General features: G+C 44.5%; 1 protein-coding gene across 1 annotated transcript in view; it reads right to left on the bottom strand.

The window, feature by feature from the left end:
• Positions 1 to 22,531, bottom strand: part of LOC148902087 (collagen alpha-1(XXV) chain-like) — a 42,156-nt gene extending 19,625 nt beyond the window's left edge. Inside the window, exons 1-2 of the mRNA XM_088991263.1 lie at positions 21,624 to 22,531; positions 21,471 to 21,540 (exon numbers count right to left, since the gene is read on the bottom strand). Of these exons, the coding sequence (XP_088847389.1) occupies positions 21,471 to 21,540; positions 21,624 to 21,869 (316 nt within the window). The 5' untranslated portion in view covers positions 21,870 to 22,531. The remainder of the gene's footprint in view (positions 1 to 21,470; positions 21,541 to 21,623) is intronic.
• Between the last annotated feature and the right edge of the window lie 555 nt (positions 22,532 to 23,086).

Genomic DNA, 23,086 nt, shown 5'->3' with positions numbered 1-23,086 from the left:
GAGTCATCCTCCACCCCACCACCACCACCACCCTCAACTGTAATGATCCAAGAAGGTGGAGTCTTTCCCAAAAACAGCTTTGGCGGCATTGATGCATGGCACCTTTCACCACGCCTTCGCTTCATGGAACTTCAAAGCATGGTTCCAAAACAGAACCAGGCCACAGATGACGACATTCCGAACATTGGAGACAATTTCTGATCTGGAACGATGAAACCAGAGGAAAGTAACCGATTTTCTCCCGCGAACGGCTTGACTGATTGCCAGTCGGCTGGAGAAGAGCGGCAGCATACTGTTCGCATTATGGTCGACGTATGACAGCATCTGCGTGTTCCGTGGGAATGCATCGATAGAAGCAGATGGAAGTCGAGGCAAAGTGTCCGAGCTTCAATTCGCATCTTCGGACACTGTTAGTTGAAGCTCTCCGACGCCTAGCCCCTCTGCTATGAATCAGCTTCACTAGCATAACGCGGTGTCTTATGGCACGACCGTGAGAGGCCTCTGTCAAGCACACGTGCGGCTTGAAAAACCGCGTGTATGCCCAACACCGACCGAGCAAGTCCTCATTTTCCACAAGCTCCACGTTATCAATCATGACTCGTGCAGAGGGCCTCCATGAGTAAGTCTACCGCGTGACGTTGGCTGCCGTTACAAACTACTGATCATTTACAGATGGATGTCATCTGAAACAGGTGATGGACATGTTTTTCATTGAAGGATGGGCTAAATGAGATCTCGAGGGGTGCAGTGAAAATGGCCCTTTTAAACTAACCTGACAATCTCGGTCGAAAAACACACATTGTACGTATTCGTCCTCACAAGTTCCATTGACGCATTCGCCAAGCATATCTTCTATGATTTTTCTGTCATCCCAAATTGCAGGAAAATTGGTCCAAATTGTTGTGCTACACCTGACAAAGTTACACCAGCTTGTATTTGGGCTAAAATAACCACAAAATGGCAGCTGGACCTGAGCCCTACCCTATTTCAACTTGCGAATACAGACATTGTTCTCAGGTTCGGAAGTTTCCATGAAGGCTTGGGAACGCTGGCGGAGCTTTTGAGCGGCCAACGAGTTCTCCCTGTTTACTGTGGAAGCTCAACTTGTTCAACCCTCCAAAGGCTCCTTTTGTTGGCCTTCTGCGTGCCAAAGCTCGACCGCGGAAGACCCTTTGAAAATGAGCCCTGCGCACAATTTACAGGCATACTATGGTAATTCCACAACAATAGTTCCCCCGCACGACCTTTGACCACACAGGCTAATAAGACAGCATGATTGAAATTGGCCAAATACTTGGCTCCAAAGTCACATCGCTTTCCAATATACCGAAGTATGATTTAAAATGCGTTTCGTGACTTTAACATTAAAAAAATGCTTTGGCATACAATCGAGACCCAAAAAAAGACATTGAGGATTCAGCCTTGAGGTTACACCAGTATTAAAGTAAATTGACCCAAGACTCCTTGGTGATTGTCTGCGGTCTTTTTTGATTTAGGGAAGCGGTAAAAAATGCATGTCAAAGTGCACATCGGGGCAATTGTTGCACAGCTTACTTGTTATGCTGTCACATGACTTGCGTGATGTTGCCGTGGCACAGTATGCGAATTGCAAATGGGAAAATAAATAAATAAATAACAACACTGACAATAAAAAATAAAAATTATTCTTATCACTGGTCTGCAATGTGTCTTGTGCGGTAGTAGCTTCAGTGGACAAGCTCTGGACAGCTCTCCTTTTATTGGGAATCTGCTACTGCTTCTTCATTTTGAAGGGCCCTATAATAAATAAATATGGAATTTGAGAAATTTTAAACTGGAAAAAAGGGACTGGAAAAATCCATCAATCCCACAGCGAGGGTTGCTTCCATTTGTCCTATTGTACTTTGTGTTTCAGATCAAACGGGTCTACAAGCAGTTGTCTGGCAGTTGACAATTGCCCAAACACAAAAGCATCCTTGCTGAAAATGCTAGGTAGCAAAATTGAAAAACACACACACACAAAAACATAACCAAAAAGCTTCCCTAACGGCTGCATCTGTTCTTCTTCAAGGCTCTCTTAAGCGCGAGGAACAAGCAAGTGATGTCTGGGCTGTTTTTAAAGTCATAGAAACAGGTGCTTCCGAATGCTTAAGACGGCGAGGTGAGATGCTTCACACACACACACACACACACACACACACACACACACACACACACACACACACACACACACACACACACACACACACACACACACACACACACACACACACACACACACACACACACACACACACACACACACACACACACAAAGGTATGGCTGTTTTGAATTCAGTGGTTGCCGCAGGTTCTGGCAGACGCTGACAGCTGCATGGAAGCAAGCGGGACCTTGACTTGGGTTCACAACTCTCAAGGGGGAAAGCGAGGACCGGCGGTGCGGGGGTGGTAAAGACGACATGTGATGAAGCCCATGCGCTCTTTGAGCAAGTTGAAAAAAAAATTCAATTGGGAATTCAATACTTTGGCTACCACGCTAATGAAATTGCCGGGAGCTCTAATAAAATCCCTTAGAAAACTAATTACTTCCATCGTCTCCCCATAAGCAAAAGAATTCCTGTTTGATTGGAATGTAGTTGGTGAAACCACAATCCGTGAATCGACTTCGGCTGCTTGTTTCGCTCAGAAGAAAACAGATAATACGCTGGCGGATATGATCAATGTCCACAATTTCATTCATTTCTCCACTTGGAAATGCCAGACTCTCTGTGACGTTTCATTTCTCTTTGGTAGCTGCTGTGTTTTGACTCAACCTTTTGCAAAGAAGACTTTCATGCGGAGGTGATAACGTAACAAATCATCCATCTCTTACAATGCATCAGGAAAAAAAGCTGATGTAAGGTCTTTTTTTTAATTGATCACTAAACGGTCTGATTGTTGTATTGTCGCTGGGGATCAAAGTTGTAAAAAAATTCATGACAATCCGCCTCAGAGAAAGCAGAGCAGGTATGAATGGAGATGGCATGAGAGGGTGGGGGGGGGGGGGCTCTTTGGTGGATGAGCACAAGAAGTTAAGGCCAACCTGCTATGGGTGACATGTATCATCTTCCAAAATTTAATGTTTCCAGCACTGAAAATCCTACTGGACCCTTGACATCCTGCCCATCACCTTGTCCAGCGACTCATTCCAGGTACCACTGCGAGACTAATAAAGGCAAGTCTGCACCATCGTCTTCGGCAGCGTGTCCGTTTTGAAGTTGACAAAGAACTTGCTGGGTTGCAGAAAGCGCGGCTAAAGATTCAGCAAGTAAGCAGCACCGGGGAAATGTGCTTGAGATGGGAGGCGGGTGAGCGTCGGCCTTTTTTTTTTTTAAATCAGACTACCGATGCATAACAAGATATGTGCTGAGAGGTGGCAGTACGCCTCCGATATATTTTGCAAAGCAGGTCTTTGACTTGAAAGTCATGAATTTAAAAAGCTAAGAAAGTGCAGTGTATGCAAAGTCCCAAAACCCCCTCTCGTCACACATAAAAAAGTGCACTGTTCCTGGCAAAGGCAAATGACAAAGAAGAGAACTCTAAACGAGTTAACTTGAGTGATTAGAAATGTCAAATATGCAGAACGGCTTGCGTTGAAACGTTCTCAGGGTTCGACTGCTGGAAAGAGTACAACTAATAGTCACGTTTTGCGGCTTGCCAATAAGCCAAAGAAGAGAGGAGCAAAAAAAAAAAATAGGAGGGAGAATTCCAGTCAGCTGTCACAGAAGCTGAAAATAGTCACAGAAAATCGACTGGTCGACATCTCTGGCGATGATCAGGCGCAACATAAGCATCCACGAGGGGCCTGCGGCAAACGACCAATCGATCAATACTTTGATCTCGGGTGTCCAAAGAAATTCCAAACGTCCGGCGTAATGTGTATCTAAATTTGCACCAAAAAGATGAATTTTGCGGCGGTTCTTAGCGTCGCAAAATGAAACGGAAATTCAAGCCTGTAATTGGTCGTCACCCAACACTGAGAGCGCGCGCATCGCGGTAGGGGGTGCGAGCAGTGTTGGTCGGTGTTTGAATGGCGTGCTGTGCTGCCGCGCATTTCGCGCATACCAGAAATGGCCACCGAAAAGGAGTCTGGGGAAGAAATGCGCCACAAAATCGTCCGCCGTAACGATTTGGCAATGAATTTCTTGCAAGAAAATCCATTTATTGATTTTTTTTGTTTTTCTGGGGGGGTTTGTGGGTAAAGTCATTCATAAATAAATAAGCCGCTTCTACTTCCCACATCTGGGTTGATTCATCCAGGTATAAACAGTCAAATGCAACCAATAGGATCATGAAAATAAGGACCCACAAAAATGTTTTGCGTTATACATAATCGACTGAGAATAAACAAACCAAATTGGGATTACACGGCGGCTATTAGGCTTCTATTTTTGTATGCAGATGCCTGAAGCTTCATGAGGCATTTATTCAAGTCGATGGAAATAAATAAATAAATAAATAAAGTGGAATGTTTTTTTTTCCAAGTATGTCACAGCTACAAAATACTCACATTTTGAACACATTCACTGCCATTCACAAATTTATTCGGGAATTAAAAATATGACGGAGTGCGTCATTCCCAAATTTTTCGGGTTTTGTTTTTTCTTGTTTGGGTGCAGATAAAGCGCTCGCCATGGCATCTGGCAATGTTTTTTTCTTTCCACAAGGGGGAAGCATTTCCTTTTTGTCCATGTTAGCGATTTGTAACAACTTCACATTTTGTTAAAGCACGATATAAATCAATTTGTGAGGATTGTATTGTATTTTGTACAGACACCCCCATTTCAAGCTCAGATAACTCCAGACCCGTACAATTTAGGAATTAACTTTTTTCTGAGGAAAGTCTAAGGTTTCTTATGCTGAATTGAATATTTATGTAGTCCTAAAACTCAATTCTGTGGGTCCTGCAATTTGAGTGAAAATGACAAAAACCCTGGCACTGGACTGAACACATTTTTGCACATCTTCTGGCAGTGAAGGAATTAATTATTGGACCATTGGAGGCATTGATGAAAGGGAAATTGCAATTTATCACTGAAACTTGTATGCATCGATAGAAACAAGTGGATTTCAGGATTTGGTGGAGCCCCACAAAACGCATCCACACATACGTAAGAGATCATATCCAGCGACAAGTGAACGGCCTGCCGTGGTTTGATCACGCTTTGGCCACAATGTGATTTTTGTTGATTAAATGTAAACGCTTTTTCGTCAAAGGCTGCACCCATTTTTTGATACTCTCCAGGAGGCGGACTTCTATGGGATTACCATATTTTACGGTGTATAAGGCGCACCTTCAATGAATGAAAAAAGTTTAGGAAAAATATATTAAAACCTAAAAGCTTTCCAAATATAAGGCACACCACATTATAAGGTGCTGCAGTAGAGGCTGGGATTACGCACTGCTTCACAGTTTTTGCAAGACCTGTTATGGTTCAACATTACTTCACATATAAGGTGTAGTGGTGTATAAGGCGCAGGGTTGTCTTTTGAATAAAATCAAGGCCTTTGGGTGCACCTTATACACCGGAAATACGGTGCCTTCAATTTGGAAAATGAACAAAAAATGGGTTAATGCTTTATTAGCCCGGTCCCCAAAGTAGTCCAAGCAGATGCTGCTTCTAGATTTACAGATTAGGGCCCCCTGTGCCCCTTCCTCGGGCTAATTGTGCAGTCTCGATGAGGCTACAGTATCTGAAGAAATGCGATACCGATACTTCTGCGGCGAGACGACGGAATGACTCCATGGCCAATCTGTCCGCTGTTAGACTAGTGTGACTTGGTTGCTAGTGGTTCCCCAGCTGGTGACCGATGTGTGTCATTTGCAAAGAGTGAAAAAGTGGCAATGTACATTTTATTTGGACGCAGACCGCAATCGACAAAGATGCGTGAACATTGAAACCTGATATTTCGCATACAATACGCCATTTTTTAGTCACAGACATATTAACATAGTTAGAGCTAGGTTTCTGATTTATTTTTTGGTGGGAAGTTGTATCTTGTCATTATGGACTTTAAGCATGATTTTAAGTACGCAGGGAGGCGACTGAAAAAAAAAGTCGGCAAAGTCAGCACAGCATAACAGCGTGAAGGTTTCTCGCTCATCTCCGATCGAGGAAGGGATGATGGGAAGGGTTGGCGGGGATGCTTGCGGTTTGGGTTTCCTCCCGCGAAAACCTCATTAGGTCACCGAGAAGCCTATAATGAATTGCGCTGAGTGTCGTCGAGTGCGAGCGGACACCCCAGTGACCATTCAATGGAATTTCAACACGTACCGGGGTTCTTTGGAGTTTCTCCACAAAAGAAAAAAGTGACGCTGCTTATCCGCATCCCAGTTATGCAATGGAAAACTTTCATGAAGCCCAACCCCCACAGAACAGACCGTTTTCCTAAGTGGAGCTCAAAACCTCAAACGGGACAAATCGAGGATCGAGTTTGTCACTCCCAAAGCCACCGAGGCATCGTAAATTCAAAGTCAATCCAAAAACGTCAGACGGCATTCGCCTACATTAGCTACTGTTTTTTTTCCCCCTCGCCACTGCGCGTTTCTCGCTCATGAATAAATCGACGCCATCCAAGTGTCTCCCCGTTGGCTAAATGAGCATTCCATGGCTCTGCAAATTTGGACGCCGTTTCTAATCACCGGTAGTGACAAAGCCCCATTTTTCCTTTGGAATGTTTTGACAATCACTGCATGACTGAGTTGGCCTGGAAATCTGTTGCTGCTAATGAGCGCCCCCACCCCAAACCTCAGAAAAAAAGGATAGAGCTGGGTTGACGAGTGGCGGGAGAAAAAAATTGTAAATTTTTGATGAACCTTTGGCTCACGTTTGACCTCAGTTCAAAATATTCCCCGTCACGCACAAAACCGAGCACCCCCGGAATCAAAATGTCTAATGGAGCGGGGACATCGGTGAGCGTTCAACATATCAGCAATTAGTCTCCCAGCCTCTCTTAACGTAAATAATCCATTAGAACCTGCGTGCACCTTGAGATATTCATGAAAGCCAACACCCCCTCACCCCCGGCATCAGTTCACCCGCTCATCCCGCAGCATATCACAAATCCGAGGCGTAAACTTGCAGACACACAACAAGCTGACATTGTCATTTCCTCTTCCCCCCCGCGAGGCGTCCGATTGCACGCTTGCTAGCTTGTCCTTCGTCGTCTCCGAAATAGACGACACCTGACGCGACAACTGCGATCCGCCAGCGGGTCTCGGCACGCCGACACCTCGGTAAAGAATCTGCGGGTCCCGTTTCAAAGCTTCGCGAACCGCCGCGGCACTCGTACGCCGGGTGGGGGTCTATTTGAGAGCGGTGACCTTTGACCTCTCTGGCTTCCGCGGCGTGATCACATCCCGCTGTGCATTCTTTCACTAGCTTCGGCCGAGACGCCACATTTGAAAACACGTCTTGATGACCAAACTCCTAGCCCACAATAAGAAATGTCTATCTTGCATGCGTGAGTATATCACTTACTCATTCATGAATTATACATAATATATCAAAAAGTAAAACCGGGGTGCTTTTTTTCCTTTTTAACTCATTCACTGCCATTCTTAACTTTATTCGGGAAGTAATATGTATTATGTGGAGCGCCATTACCGAATTTGGTCAGACCTCTGGCAAAGCTTTTCCCTCCCATGAGGGGGCGGCATTTGCCTTTTGTACAACTGCCCCCACTTTCAAGGGAGATAACTATCATAAGATCGAAATAAACATGTTTTTTCAGATGAAAAAAAGAGTCTAAGGTTTTTTTTACATTTATTGATGATTACATTGTACTAAAACTCAACATTCTGTGGGGCCTGGAATTTGAGTGGAAATCACAAAAACTTTGGAGTGGACACATTTTTGCACATTGTCTGGCAGAGAATGAGTTAATCACCAGGGAGTAAACGCTGTCCATCAGAAAATCAAAACAGATAGTAGCCGTCATGCTACCTTCAGAGTGGCATCAAGTAACGTAAGGTCGTTTCAACCTTGGCCTCATTACGCCACCAATTCTCTCGTCGGCCTATTTTAATTAATTATTTTTCAAGTCAGCGCGCGTGAGTCAGTGAGTTCATGCGACACACACACTGACTTGACTCGAAGGGCAAAAAAAAAAGAGGATCCGGACAACGAAGAGGAGCTTATGGACCAAACCTTGAGGAGGATTCGATGTTTGGGCGATTCTCTCCCTTTGCCGTTAATGTGGAAAGTCAAACCCAAATTGGAATCGTTGTCAAGACGGCATGCTTTAGTTGGCATGAAACTGACATGACTTTTGACTTTATTCAGTAATTTGACGATTAAAAATGCCTCGGTAGAGATTGATAAAAGACCCCAGACTCATTGTTCCCATTAAACGACTGGAAAGTGCCCGCACGTACTGTTAAGTATATCAACACGGAACAACTGTTGTGGCCTGTGAGTGAAGCATACCATCTATTTATCCTTATTTTATTTTTTTTAAAAAGGAAAAAAAAGTTCCAACATCGGAGCCACAAAACCACGAGAGAAGCTCATGTTCATGACAAACGTTTATACATTTCATTTAAACGGGCCAAATGGCTTTCAGAGGAAAACCATCAAGCACATTTTCATATGTTGCGTGTTTATGATGGGTAAGCCCGCCATGCTTGGGATCCATTAACTCATTCGGTGGCATTCCCGAATTTATTCGGGAATAGTTTTTTTTCTTGCGGGGTGTGCTGATAAAGTGCTGGTCAGACATCTGGCAGTGGTTTTCCCTTCCACAAGGTGGCAGCATTTGCCTTTTGCCCATGTTAGCACTTTGACTGTTGTTAAAGCTATATTCAACCAATATGTAAGTATTGCATTGTATTTTGGATAGCCGCCCCCATTTCAAGCTCAGATAAGTCCAGACCCATATAACGTAGGAATTAACTTTATTTTCTGATGAAAGAAGAGAGCTTAAGGTTTCTTACTCTGAATTGAATATTTATGTAGCCAAAAAACTCAATATTCTGTGGGTCCTTCAATTTGAGGGAAAATGACAAAAACCCTGACACTGGAGTGGACACATTTTTGCACATTGGTGGCAGTGAATGAGTTAAGGAGTTTTAAACAAAAGCTGACTTTGGACTTATTTGCCCCCCTATTTGGCATCCACGATGAAGCGTTTCGCACACCTTTGCCAGGGTCGTAAAAAAAAGCATTATATGCAGACGAGTAAATGTCAAATTTAATGGCAGGCCTACTAGTTGACTGCAACTTGGTTTTAAAAGTCACATCGTTCGTGTGCTTCACTCTCTGGCATCCATTATTGCGCTTTATGGGCTGAATGGATTGAATCATGGCAGCCGCTCGGCTTTCCCATACGCAGGGAGAGGTGACACAAACAGAAACTTACTTGCGCTTGTTTTGGATGTGAAATGAAGTGAATTGGCTTCCTCTCACGTTCTGTGTATCACGTTGGGGGGTTAACTTTTGCCCATAAATCACAACAGGACGATTAACTTTTGTTTACAGACTCACAGACGAAAACTCGAAACCTCTCGGACGAGGTGAAAACGTCGGGAAAGGGGCAGTCGTGAGGAACAAGGCCCCGGAAAATGACTCAAATGCCGTTGGAACGGTTCAAGTCAGTTGACTCGCCATAATTGTGGTCTGTAATTATTTAAAAACAGCCCGCCACGGTTCTTTTGATTAAAATTTGATGACGCTTCCTCGCCAAATTAAAAATCAAGACGAACATCCACAGACAGGAAGCGCGAATTATTTTGGCTAAAATGACAACCCTTCTCTTGTGGTGCGGTACCTCTGTGGCTGTCCGCGATTCCGTCAGCAAATCTAAGGGGAGCGTTCGAGACTAAAAAAAAATAAAATAGCTTACACTTTTCACCCCGAGCACCTGAGGGTGATTCAAATAATTTTAATGAGAAATCAAAAGAATATTTCTCTTCCTGTCAGGGATGTTGTTCGGACACTGTGAACAACGGCTTGAACACAGGAAGATTGTCTTTTACTGCCGGCAGGGGATGCAGGCATTCATGACTGACGCCCAACCTCTACAGCCCTCTGTCAAGCTATTTATTGAGAGTATAAGGAAATTTATGTGATACATTAATAAAACATAGTCTTCTTGATTTGAATACCACACTCCTGGACGCCCCAAACACCAACATTCATAAACCAACAGAACATAGTCATTTTAATTGGTTGTCTTTCAATGAACTGATAGATTTGTAACCTGGCTAATGAGCTCTTTCTGTGAAGGAGTTTACCAAGTCCTAAATTCCGCTCAAGGCCAGACCTCCTACCCGAGGAGGACAGTTTAACAGGCTGTTTCTCTTCAACTCATATTAACCCCGGATTTTCTGTGCTTCCATTGTGGGCCTTGTGTTCGGCCAACTAAGCATGCAACAGCATGAAACTTTGAAATATGATAACTTCTGTCTATTCTCTATCATTTGCCAAGCATCACCTGTACGGATGAGCTGCGCAGCTATCGGGGGTCTCCACTCGGAGCTCATTTGAGAGCGGCGAGAAACCATACTTGAAATTCTTGCTGCCAAAACAAAAATTGAGCATTCCTCTCAAACTCAAAATAACAAGTGCGCCTGCTGCCGCTGCTCTTTATTTAGCAGATCAGGGGAGCCACTTGCCAGCGAGACATCTTGTTTGTTTTTGCACAAGTGGAAGGGACCAAAAGGGCCACACAAGTGGAAGCTTCACAAGCGCAGTCGAACAATAATAAACGGTCGTTTGTGGTGCAAGGCCTTTTTTTGGGGGGGGTGAATACTTCCCAGTTCCAAGTGATCAAGCGGTTTGAATCAAGTCGGAATACATTCTTGCCGAGTGATATTGCAGATGAGGAAAAAAGGTCTCAACAGGCCAAGTAATGATCGACCGTTTCAATAACACCTGTGTTGTCGTCGTCAGGGCAACATGTCACAGGTGAGCCATGCGCCTGTGATGGAGCGCACGATTAAAGGCGAGTTTATGGCAGTACTAAATAACAGGTGCAAAGAACGGTCGACTCAGAGCGCCAAGCATTCGTCTTGACGCTCTCGGCGCCTGTGATGCGGATCCAGGGGGCATTGGGGGGTTCGGAACAAAACTATGTTTGCTCGTAAATCAAGGAGGTTGTCTGCTGCGGCGATGATGAAAAAGATGAGGGTGACTGACTTCAGGGGCAGAGGACAAAGTGCCTACTGGTGAGAAAAAAACATTACGGGAGGATGACTGCCTCACCACTGGCGGTCAACAATTTATTTGTAATGGAGAATTTTTGATACTTTAGGTGCTCAGCAGTGTCGCGGTTTGAGAGGTGGTGATGGTGGTGGACCCAAAATAAAAGCAGGCAGGAGGGAGGAGCAAGGTGTATTTAACAAATTGTATGAAAATAAAGACAGCAGGAACAAAATCTAAAACATCAACGTCATCAGAGCACACAAGTCTAAAGTATCAAACAAAACCATGAGTAAAAATATGACAAGATGAAACAAACCTGACAGGGTGAAACAAACACAATGACCCAACACTTAATAGTGTGAAGGGAGTCCTTTTAACTGCCACTGATTAAAACGACCAACACATGTACAGCTACAGGCGGAGCCCTACAGTGCCACCCACTGGTCGCCAACCAGAACGTGACAAGCAGAAGATACGTGTCACTCACTCTCACACACTCCCACACTCACTCACTCGCACACACACACACACACACACACACACACACACACACACACACACACACACACACACACACACACACACACACACACACACACACACACACACACACACACACACACACACACACACACACACACACACACACACACACACACACACACACACACACACACGCCTGTCTGTCTCTATTCACACGTACATACTGCCAACACACAAACACATATTACTTTTCTTTCCATATAAAACTTGGTGTATTTTTTCCAAATACCACAGAGGATTTCAGTCAATTGCCGCAAAGTAGTGTCATGTTTGGAGGGCCCATCTGGAATTGCCATGGCAACAAGCAGGATGCTATTGGTCTCATTATTAATTCAAACTTGGCTAGAATTTCATAACATCGTCGATGGCACTAGACCGGAAGCTCTCGCCAGCATTCCCCCACCGGTGGCTTGTCGAAAAAACGCGACAGTTGTCATGATCCGTCACCACCAGGCGATCGCTAGCAGGAACTTGTAAAAAAAGGGGGGGTGCTAAAACTAGAGCCTGGCCCGCTCATAAAGTTCTCCCATCGTCAATCAACAAACATGCTGCCTCACAGACATGACAAGCCGGACCTTCCTCCATCAAACATGTCTTCACACAATGGGACCAATCATTGGAACACCGACAATGTCGGCCTTTCACTGGCCTTTTCGCATCGGCGTGTTGCCGCGGTGAACAAAATCTGAATGCGCCATGCTCACCAAGTTAGTCAAACGATTGACAAATTAATCTGGACTTCAGGAGGGAAGATCTCCTTGTCGTTGATGCTTCTTGTTATAATTGTAATGATGCACATGCATGTTTTCCATATATCTGATGTAGCAAGCCCTCCACTTCCTCGTCAATGGGGGTTGTACAATTGTGAAGTGGCACTCGTTTCTGCCATGGATTGTTTTTTTTTACTTGTTTATTTTTTACTCAGCTACTGGGTGTGCGCTTGTGCTCACAATTGGCACCCGTTAAAGTTTGGACACCTCAAGCTGCCAGGAAATGCGGGTGGGCAGCCGCCTTTAACGTAAGCCCCCTCCACCCTTTCGGACAGCGCACTTAAAGTATATGACCATATTATTCCACTATAAATGACATTGTCAGTAGAAACGGGGGCATCGGTATTGTTTTGTTTCCAACGAAGCGAGAAACTCGTTTCTTTTATCTCCTCCGTTCCGATGATAAACGTGTGAGGGCTTTGCTGCTAGATTGATCCGAACTTGTGACGGCGTGCTTTAAAGCTCCGTTGGGATCAATTTAATCGTGCGGGATGTCAATATTTGCACTCTTCGCTTGAGGATTTCGCGGTGGGGATGATGCCACTTGGCATGGAAATACGGAACGACGTTACATGGCGTGCATACCGTACAGCGGCCATTTTTTTACATGGGTTGTAAACTGCCATGGGATAATAAATAATCTGCCCTAGTTTCAATATCATGCATCTCAGATCGTGCAGTCAGATTAGCAGCCAACATAATCGTAGCGCATCTTAGCTTGGACTGCGGCATGGGCTACCGTTTGTGGTTCGCGTGTTCCCTGTTGCCCATTTTTGTTGGCGGCTGACCTTTGGAAAGCTCTTTCTCAATTCGAGGACACAGAATTAGCTTTTTAAGGCCTGTTGTGAAGCAAGTGAGGCACACGCTAAGGAACAGGTGTCAAAGTCAAGGCCCGGGGGCCAGATCTGGCCTGCCACATCATTTTATTCGACCGGCAAAAGCAAATTGTCGCATGTAAACCACAATAACAGCCATTATTTTTGACTTTGGATTAGAAAACTAGTTATGTATTAATGTAATTTGTTGTGCACTCTATACAGGTATCTAATTGGATTGGATTAGCCTTTATTTGTCTCGCAGTGGAGAAATTTACATTTCACAGCAGCAAAGCAATGAAAGTAAGAGGAAAGAAAAGGAAGAAGTCAAAACAAAATACAGGACCTGCTGTAAAGGCAGCCACTCTCGCGGCGCCATCTTGAAGTCAAAACAACAACAGAAACTAAACAAATGTGACAGAACACAAACGACAGACAGTTATTCAATTTTAAGCACTTTCTGCACCCTCTTTGTTTCATAAAGGAGTTCTAGATGAAAGAAGATGGGTTCAAAGCATCTTTTTCACCAGTGGATCAGAACATCAAGGTGAAATGTGCACGTCTGCCCCAAGCTATAAATGTTGAAAGCAAACACAAAGCTGTAGCACCATTGACGAAAAGGGACTGTCTGACATTTCCTGTCCCACGTAAATCCGCTTCAATTCCACGCCGCAACAGTTCCACATACACATCGCCGCTCTGTGCCGACACTCCTTTCTTCTCATCGCAGGCTCCTCAAGCCATGCATCCATCCAGCCGCAGACTGTCCAACAGCACCGACGGGGCCCATTAAAGGCGCAAAACAGCACAATGGCCCCAGAGCTATCCAGTGCTGACAGTCAAATGGCAGCGACATTCCTCCCAAATTAAAAACAGCGCTGGCAGATTCGTGTTGATGAAAAGGCGCAACCGCTCAGCAGTCTCCTCCTTGATGAATGGCGTGGCCAAAAATGCTCTATTATATATAAATATGTGGAGGAGATGAAACGTTGTAATGGTTTCCCCAAATTCATAACGGCCCTTGAGGGGAAACTGTAACTACAATGTGGCCCGCAGCAAGAAATGAGTTTGACACCCTGCGCTAGGCCTGAAAAGGGTGCATATATTTGACAATATATGCACTGGGGAGCAGTTTTTGTGAACAGGTGGAGCGGCAATGTTGACTGTGGGATGTCGGAGAGGTGACTGTACAATTGGGAGAAGTGACAGCAGCCGACTGACCCAATTGCTGTCATGAAGTCACTTTTTTTGTGGTTTTGGTCCCTTCCCCGTTTGCGCAAATTCCCAAGTGATGGATCAGCCAGTTGTGCACGTCAGCCAATCCCGATGTTCAGGTTCGACTTGTCAATCGTCACCAATCACTACCGTAATTGTCAGATCTCAGATTACATTTGACTATTGCGGTGCCAGAGCAGATGCCAGACTGTTTAAAAAAAGACAATTGAAGAGCAAACGTCAGTGGGTTTCAACGCACGGAAGCCGTACAGATGACGCCACGCTGCGTTCGTTTCCACGTCGTAAAGATTTCACCGCAAGCTTTCTCACCAGACGATTGGCGTCCATCACTCCCATGGCACCAAAAGTGTATTTTGGCCCATAGGTGGAAAAGTGTCGGACTGTCCCTAGAGCCGCCAGACACGCTGCATGAAACACTTTGTGCGTGCGGCGGGCCAACTTTTTTGACCGCCATGTCTTTTAGGCAAAATAGCGTGTCAGTGACAAGCAGCGACGCTTGGAATGAAACAGAAACACTGGCCTCCCTTTCGCGTTTGTTCATTTTTTTGCATGCTTTGTCCAACGCAATTCTGGTTTGAGAGCAATACGTCAAGGTCCAGTTTAAAGAGTTGCTATTTAAATCCTCGTCAACAACTCTCTGTAGTGGAAGTGGAAGCGTCGCAACAGATGGGTTGAAATCTCAAATTTCCTCTTTGATGTTTTTATTTTAATCCCGCCTGTCGTTCTGACGGCTCCCGTCCAAGACAGACAAAAGTTCCCTGAGGTCAAAAGACCCAGTCCACGCCAAGGGACCAGATCATAAACAAGAGAGTGGTCGCCGCCGCTGCTTTTTATTTGTCACCGCTGATGTCATGTAGCGGTATCTGTGGCATCTCCATGAGAGCCTCAAAGATTCGGTGGGGTGTCAAGTGATAGGCAAGGCTCGGGGTAGGGGTTCATCAAAAGACATCTCAGACGTCTTGGAGGCTGAGAAACTGCCTGCATGTCTGCAATCAAAGAGCTCCTCCGCCGCCTATAAATAAAATGGATGCTACTTTGTCTAGCAGACGCTTCCTCATGCAGCTGTATAACTTCCTGTCGGGGCTACGAAAAAGTGGAAGTGATTAAGTGTTCAAATTATGGCCTGTTGGCTCCAAAAGTGTGGTACACCACCAACCCTTGCAAAAAAAAAAAAAAAAAAAATAGATAAACATGAAATAAAATAAATAAATCACTAAAAATAAAAAATACATGAATTACATTAAAATAAAAAAACACAATACAATACAATACAACACAAATAAAAATAAAATACAATAAAATAACATTAACAAAAAGAAATAATATCTACATAAAAATAAAATAAACATTCAATACAAATATAATAGAAATACAATAAAGATCAACTTTAAAAAAAAACAATTAAATTAAAAACGCGAGAGAACTGTGTGAGCAATTGATTATTTTATTGTGTGTAAGTCAAAACAAACAAATAAATAAAAATCTATGTGTATATGTGTATATATGTATGTATGTATATATATATGTATGTGCAAAAAGGCACTCTACAGCGGCCATGTCAAGTTCACCCCCCCCCCTCCCCCACTAAAAATGAACACTATATTTGCACAATTTCGCTCTGTCCACATTTTTGACCAGTTTTCTTTAATGATGTCGACCGTTGACAAATCAATCTCTGAATTAAGTTTTCCATAAATCTGGTGTGAAGATTGGTGGTGAAGATTGTTCAATTCTTTATCTGCCCCCCCCCACACACACACACAAAAATGCAAGATTTATGGAAGGCTTAATCATGATGGATGCATTGACAGGTAAACAGGAGATGACACCATTGTCCGAAGTACACAGAGCAGATCATGGTAGCTAAAACCTTCTGACACCACTCAAAGGTAAACACAGACAAAGAACAGAAAGCGGCCTTTCATCACCACACAAAAAAATGCCGTAAAAGCCCCCCTCGCACCCGACCGACCCGAGTCATCTGTTTTTGGTTTTGCTGCCACTGTCTCTGAGCAGATCTTCAACACTCTCACCTTCACTAATATCCATTCCTCACCCCCCAACCCTTTTGCGGAGGTGGTGGAGACATGCACCTGTCTTTGTGGATTCAATCGCCGTCTGTAGCTTCCCCATAACTCCCCCACCCTCCTGCAGCTTAATTCATTGCCATAGGACGTAGCCGCCGCCACGAATCTGCGCAAACGATCAAAATTAATCAGTTTGTGAAGCTTTTGCCAAATGTTGGATCAAAAAGAAAAATTTGAGCTAATACCGCAAGCCTTAACTAAAGCGCTTATGTGCCTGAAAGGTCTTCACCAGACCTCCACCACGGTGTTGACACACCATCAAATGTAATTATTTGGAAGAAAGTGCTTCCAATGGGTGATAACAGCCTCTTTTGGGAGGTGTGGGTGGTGGGGGGAACACTGTCAAAAGAGAACAGGCTCCTGATCGACTTTAATGCAATCGAGATGTTGCATGAAAGAATCAGCTTTGCTTTCAAATGCAAATGGCGGAATGTTGCAGAGGGACGTCTGGCCTAGCGCACTCCGCCACAAGCTTCTGGCACATTATTATTTCCAAGTGTCATTCCACCCCCAAAACTCAACCCCACTCCCACTCCAACAGAGCCTACGTTGTTTCCGGGACCGTCACTTAATGAAACGCATCGACTTCCTCACTACCCGGGGAGCGGCGGGCGTCTCGGAAGACTGCGACGGAAGGAAGTTTGAAGGCTATAAAAAGGACGCAGTGCTCGCCACTTGTTTACTGCAAGACGCCTGCTAATGTTGTGATGTGGCGTAATTGCTCTGTGCGACTGGCTCACTGCTTTTGGGAGAAGGGGGGCGCAAACTGTCATCTTTCATGGTGCGTTCAACCAGAGGCGTCCCGCTGTCCGGATTCTGCGCCTCCTTCAGCAAATTTGCAGAAATGCCCGGCGAACGGATGGTTTCAATGAGGCGACCGCACGAAGGGGTGGCAACCCCCCCCCGCCTTGCGAGTGTTTTTCCACACACATCCCGGGAGCACACAAAGAGGTGTGGAGAGTTTTTTTAGAAAGGTGAAGAGGATTATGGGTCGCACACGTGTATACCATGTTGTCAAAGAGGGCATGGAGGTAGCCGGTGTGAGAGAGGAGGATGCACAAAAGAGGAACACAGAAGTTAGATGGAGGACACTGATTCGCTGGGGCGACCCCGAAAGGAAAAGAAGAAGAAAATATTGGTGTTGACTTCCCCTTTAAGTTTTTAGGGCAGATGACTCAGTTTGAAACCAACGGGAAATGGCGGCATTGCTAGACATTGCTGCTATGGATAAACGTTTGCATCAAATTCTTTGTTCCGCTAAACATCCTTCCTTTCTATTAATATTTATAATACAAATCTTATTTTCTCTGCTTTTCGGTCACACAGAAATATTTTTGGTAAAACAACCCCGTGTTCTACTGCTTCTTACCGAAGATGAGAAAAAGCTAGAAATGAAGGTGTGAGTGAGAAGTGAGAGATGATTCAGCTTAGATTCTCCCAAAACACATCACGGTGTCTAACTCAAGGCCCGAGTGCCAGATGTGGTCCTGAACATCATTTCAAGTGGCCCGCCAAAGCAAATTAAAGATGACTTCCATGATGCCTGCTAAAATTTGGAGCTAAAATTCATATGTATTAAATCCGTTGCGTATTGTAACGTTTGTCTTGTCACACCCTTCCCTTACAATTCATGAAACAATAACTGAATAAAATATTATTCTTGACTTCTTCATACAGGGTCAGTCATCGTGGCCAAGGGAATTAATTATAATGTGGTCCACAATAAAAAAAATTATATCCTCCTCGACAGTAGTTGGTGCTATAATGTGGTAGTTTTGAACCTTGGTGACGACTCAAACAGTGAATACTCATATTGCGGGAGATATTTCCTGGGGGGGGCAAAAAATTGGTATGGATCATCGGCATTACAATGAATTTTCCAGTGCACATCCCCTGGAACGCAGCACAAGTTGTGTTTTCATGCATAAACAAGCCCGGCTTTGATGGCGAACACAAATATTGACTCCTCCAATATGGTGTCCCCGCGGCCGCGGGGGGTGAAAACGGGCTCACCACACCTGCTGCGGCGGCAGCCATATTTACACCCGGCGTCAGACGATGGCGATATCCACCGCGGCCCCCTTGTCGCTTCACACATCAGCACACACTCTTCTCCTCAGACTCCTGACAGGGCCGGCTTTCTCCGCAAGGGAGCAGGAGCTCGGCCAAGCGCACGACCCCGAGCCGGAATGCGTGTGTGCGTGAGCTAAGTACACAACATCCAAATGGGCGACATGACCCAACTGACACATTCAATACGTAAAGACATTCCCAGTGAGCCGGATCTGACCGACACGGAATGTCGACATACAGCCCCTTCCAAAAGTATTGGAACGGCAGTATTGGGGTAGTAACTTTTATTTCAGTGTACAGTATTAGCACTTACATAACCCAAGAAACTCAGGAGCATTCAGAGCACCTTTTGTTCAGAGACATCCGCTTTTCATGTGAGCAAAGGTATTGGAATATGTGATAGCAAACCCAAATGTCTTCAGACGGCAACAAAATAATTGCCCTTCCAGTACGTTTGGGGAGTACCAAATACCCTCACACCACTTTAGCTATGTTCAGACTACACTTCTGATATTGAAAAATCAGACCTACACTTTTCAGATGACACTAATCTATCGCTTTTATTGGCTTTGCCACGCTAATAGCTAGCTTAGCGTCAAAGTTCCCACAGCTAGCTTGACCATCGTCAGGCTTTTTTTTCTTCACGATTACTGATTTTGAAATGTACTTTGTCAACAGACTGACTTAGTCCAGGTGATATTAAAGTTGAGTCTCATGAAATTTGGCCACTCAAATGTGCCCAGACAAAAATCTTGAGACCTGTAGCACATTGACGTCACAATTTTAGCGGGGTTTACACAGCTGAGTCTTCCTCAATGAGGAGTTGTCATTACAAAGAAACAATCAACCCAACTCTAATGAAAATGTTCAGAAAAAGAATATGATTGCCAGAATCGCAGAAAAATTCCCTGTATAAAAACAAAGCGCAATTGTTCCAAGAAGGTCCATGAATGCATCAGCGAATCGTCATGTGGGTTCGAGAAGGGATCTCAAAGAAGGTCTCAGTCATGGGTCAAAAGGGCCTGGTGGGATGACACAGAGTGTCTATGAGCTGAATTTTGTGGTCGCTTTGAACCCCCTTCGTGGAACCTTAACCCAGCTTGGAATGACACTTGATCAAGGGCAAACCTCCATTAAGGCTGGTCAGTCCCCCTAACCCAATCACCCCCATCAGGAATAGATTTTATTTTTTTTTGCTGTTGACTTGCATCTATACAGGAAGTCAACCTAACTGAACAGAAAATGTTGATGGACACGATAGAAGAAGCCCATTTGGTTTTATTTGTTCCTCTCCATTCAGGATTTTGCCCCCAGGTTAAACACACGCCATAAAAGCAAAGCGGGAAAGTGTGCCGCCCTTTCAAAAGATCCGCGGCCGTCCGTCGCTTTCAGTTTCCGAAGAATGAGTGGGGGAAGGCTATTTTGAGCTTTCAAATGGAGAATTAGAGCAAGTGTAGCTTGTGATGAGTCATCGGGATGAACTTGAAAAAGGATCGCGCGCTCTTGACTGGCTCATTCTCGGAATCAATCGACGAGTAATTGCGTGCTGACCCGAGAATTTGGAGGCGTGCGCGTCTCATGAGGTGGCTGTTCTTAAGCAGAAGCAGCTGGCCCCCTTGTCTCCGTTGTCTGCTGAGCGTTACTTTGCACTTGCTAATTATTAAAGTTGGGCAACTCAAGTCGCATGACTTGACTCGAGTCGAGTCACAATTGAGTGGCCACATTTTGTGAGATTCGACTTGAATTTCACTTGAACTAAATCATTCTGTTGATAAAGTACCTTTGAAAATCAATAATCATGAAAAAAGCCAGACGTGTATCAAGCTAGCTGTGGGAACTTTGATGCCAAGCTAGCTATTAGCGTGACGGTTTAGCTCAACGACAGCCAGTCAAATATAAACTATACATTTTGGCTTTGAATATAATGAAGAAGCCAATTAATTGATAGATTTGTGTCATCTGTAATGTATACTGTTAAAAAAAGCAATTGTTATGTTAATATAGATTACACTTTGAGTGATCCTTTGTTCATGAGCATGTTTGCTATATTAGATCGCACATGAATTGACTCAACTTCACAAAGTGACAACCGATACACTTAACCTCTCACTAACACGGTTACACAAACACACACACAGATTTCAGAAACAGACGGCGTGTTCATGCAAGAACAGTTAGACCATATGAGATTTTATGGTTAAAGTCTAAAACACATCCCAATGGACGCATCATACTCTTGCCGCACTTTGGCCAAGACTAATTGAAGACCTTAACACCATAGCGTGACAGAACAGAACCTCGCCATGGCTCAACCAGCAGAAAATTGTCCATCTTGCATTTTAAATTTAAAACACACACATTGCTTACTGAGAAATTAAGGGAAATGACGTTCATGGTTCCACACTTTTATTGGTATCTGAATCAAAATTATACCGCTGCATGGTTGCATTTTGCGAGTTGAAGGCCTTTAAAAAACTGCTGCGAGTATGCCTTTTGAGACTATGTTAAGATGCCAATCCAAAACCGAACTTTAAAATGTTGAACATAAATCAGAGGGACCAAATGATTCCATCTACCGGTGGCAAGTGGGAATGAGCTCATGTGTTGTCGGCGTTTCACAACATCACAAGTGTGCCAGCCACTCAGCACGTCTATGTTTAGGCCGCTCGCTCCACCTCAGCTGCGCGCATCCATCACAACGGACCTGCCACACACCCGGCAACATCCGCCGCGTCCATGAACGAACCACTCTCCATTCACTCCCACGCGCCATGTGTGGCTCACCTGGAGGACAGTTGCATTCAGGTGGTGCCTGCCGGGCGCTCCGTATCTTGACAAATTGTTCATAAGAACGCTGCGTGGGAAGGATAAAAACATCGTGATGTCAGCGTGGCTCCATTGAGAAGAATTGGGCGCGCGCGGGTCGCTCGATCTCACCTGGGAGAGCATCTCGTTGACTTTCTGCGTAATCAACGCATCCAAGTCGCCGGCGGACGCGCGCGTCGACGCATCCACACCGTGCTCCAAACCAGTCAGCCGGCGCCTAACATCCGCTGCGTGGATGCTGAGGACCACGCAGAAGGCGATGGACGCCGCGGAGCATAGCGACGGTATGACGATGGCGGCTCGACGCCGAGGGGCCACTTTCTCGTCCATGTTCCCCGCGGACGTTCCTTGCTCCATTCGAATACGGTTGACGGTCGCGAGGCGTTCACGTACACCTCCGTAAAACTTGTTGCACCTTAGACGTCCGCGATACGCGAGAGTAGGCGCTGAGGAATTTCGTGTTAGTCAAGGCGGTGTGGGCACTTGCAGCTTTTCCACGCACATACATGAAAACACACACGCCCCCCATCCTCGTTATGGCAGCTACACGCCCCCAAACTCTCGTGGCACCCTGCAGTCACTCACACGATGACGACAGCCGTGAAAAAGTGGAAGGCACGTTCATTTCAATTCAATTAAACTTGAAATAGATAAACACGTGGAATGTGAAGGTGGAATTATTCTTAATTTCCTGAGAACTGAGCAGAACACGTCAACACATCACAGAGTCCACCGGGAGGAACGCACGAAGGCACAGGAGATACTAATTAATGTTAATTAGCAGGCGGACGTTTAAATGACTGTTTTCGAGCTAAATGTCGCCATCCAGTGGACAAAAGCAGCAAACCTATTTAAAATTGCATTTTCTGTGTAGCTCTTTCTCTTGTTTCTATTTATAATTGTATTTTATTTATTGCATTCTATTTGTGATTATATTTTATTTATTAGAGTACCTATGCTTGTCTGTGACTGTAAAGTGCCCTTGAGAGTTTTGAAAGGCGCTTAAAATGTAATGTATTATTATTATTATTATTATTATCAACTATTGCCCTTCCCGAAAATAAAATATATCTATAGCAGCTCCTCACCCTGTTTGAATCCCTTTCCGTCCTATTTTGTTTTGTTCATTTGCTTTTGTGCATAGAATACTTTATTTGTTTTGACCCCCACACCCCTTTCAATTTTGCTGCTGTAGATTGCAAATTTTCCCCATTGTGAGACTATGAAATGATTTCTGATTCAGAGATTAATATTGTTGAATCAATAATTTACAATGAAAAAAAATCTAAATTAGTCTCATTACAATTATTGATGCAAAAGTCCAAGAGTAATCAGTGTTTGAGTGGGCAAATCAAATGTTTTTAAGGACATTTAGTTTCAAACAATGTTGTCTATTTTAAATACATTTAATTAGCTATTTGGTTTCAAATTGCAACTTGCTTTGGTTCAATAGATTTTTCAAAATAGTGACCAAAATTCACAACCATGCGTCCATCCATTCATCCATATCTGAGGTCAGGTTGCGGAGGCAGCAGCTTTGGTCGGGAAGCTCAGACTTTCCCCTCCCCAGCCAC

This window comes from Hippocampus bargibanti, linkage group LG02, assembly GCF_051943395.1.
Source record: "Hippocampus bargibanti isolate YZ-2025 linkage group LG02, ASM5194339v1, whole genome shotgun sequence".
Classification (NCBI taxonomy): Eukaryota; Metazoa; Chordata; class Actinopteri; order Syngnathiformes; family Syngnathidae; genus Hippocampus; species Hippocampus bargibanti.
Note: the sequence above shows the minus strand (reverse complement) of the source record. Positions and strands in the feature narration are given on the sequence as shown.